Below are 1353 nucleotides of genomic sequence, written 5' to 3' on the forward strand. Positions count from 1 at the left end.
AGCAGCAGCAACAGCAACAGTTTCAGCAGCAACAGCAGTGTCAGCAGCATTCTGTCCCATCACGCTACACTCATCACCATTATTATCATCATCATCATCATCATCATCATCATCATCATCATCATCATCATCATCAGAAGCAGCAGCAAAAAAACAGCAGCTTTAGCATCCTACCTCGCTGCACCCAAGCCTTTCACTTCCGTCTTACCTGCAGTAGAAAACTGCTCTGCATTTCTTGCACATGAATCTCGATCGCTCCCCACACCGGATACACGGCTTGTGTGTTCCCTTTGGGCTGGCCAGCGGGTTGACATCCGTATGTGTCACGTCCTCGATCATTATGATGTTATTATACTCTTGGTTTTGCTGTTTTTCTTGCTGTTGGTGATATTCTGCTGTTTTCTGATGTCACTTTTGTTATTCTAATAGCTGTCCTTTTACTGTCGTATTTTTTTCTCTTGTTCTTATATACTTCTTCCCTGACGTTCGGCATTTGAAGAAACAGAAAGAGCAGATAAAAATGAATAAGGAAATAATAATGTACTTTAACGATGTTGATCTACACTTTCTTTGGAAAGTAAACAACCTCAGTGATTTTCAACACACACAAAAACTCTCGGAAACGATAGCAGACGTTCCAGTTGAGGAGCAAGGCGTTGCACTTGATTTTGAAAGGGCCTGAGTTCGATTCAGGGCTCTGTCGGGAAGAACGTTGTTGTACCCTTCCGGAATGGTTCTTTACTCTGTTTTCTTATTACAAGCCCCAAGTAAAATGGGAATTTGTCAATCAACAGAAGATGTGTATGAAAATGATAGTGCTATTCGCCAAACAGGTTGCGGGTTCGTGAGTTCGAGCCTCAGGTCGGTCCGACGTTGAGTCCTTGGGAAAGGGACTTTACACACTAATTTCCTGTTTGGCTCGGTCCTTTCTGATAAGGGCGTTAAACATATACCATTTTACCTTTTTTTCTAACTGGTTGCAACACTGCCTGTCGGTCAGTGATATTTTTCTTTTCATTGTTTTTTCATTATTTTTTTGTGTGTGGGGCATGGTTATTAGAAATGGACAGGCCGACCGCAAGAGTTATTGTGACGTTGTGGAAGCCTTCATGACTACAAAAGGTTTCATTTTCTTTAAGTTGAGTATTTGACACCACCAATTATGTTATCTTATTATTATATTGTGAATTAGCGGAAGCTACTACAGACAAAGTTTTAACAAAACAGCTAATTATAGGTCTAACTGAAAAACCAATATTTCTATGAATGTCGGAGACTTTTAAAAAATGGTTCACCTCTTACATCCGCTCTATTCCTCTCTTTGTCTCTCTCTCTCTCTCTCTCTCTCTCTCT

At 40.7% G+C, this 1353-nt stretch overlaps 1 protein-coding gene across 1 annotated transcript in view; it reads right to left on the reverse strand.

Moving 5' to 3' along the window:
• LOC101849908 (zinc finger MYND domain-containing protein 12) overlaps positions 1 to 482 on the reverse strand; it is a 13333-nt gene extending 12851 nt beyond the window's left edge. Inside the window, exon 1 of the mRNA XM_013079536.2 lies at positions 209 to 482. Coding sequence (XP_012934990.2) covers positions 209 to 339 — 131 coding nt within the window. The 5' untranslated portion in view covers positions 340 to 482. The remainder of the gene's footprint in view (positions 1 to 208) is intronic.
• Positions 483 to 1353: the final 871 nt, after the last annotated feature.

The sequence above is a fragment of the Aplysia californica genome, unplaced genomic scaffold (genome assembly GCF_000002075.1).
Source record: "Aplysia californica isolate F4 #8 unplaced genomic scaffold, AplCal3.0 scaffold00055, whole genome shotgun sequence".
In the NCBI taxonomy this organism is placed as follows: domain Eukaryota; kingdom Metazoa; phylum Mollusca; class Gastropoda; order Aplysiida; family Aplysiidae; genus Aplysia; species Aplysia californica.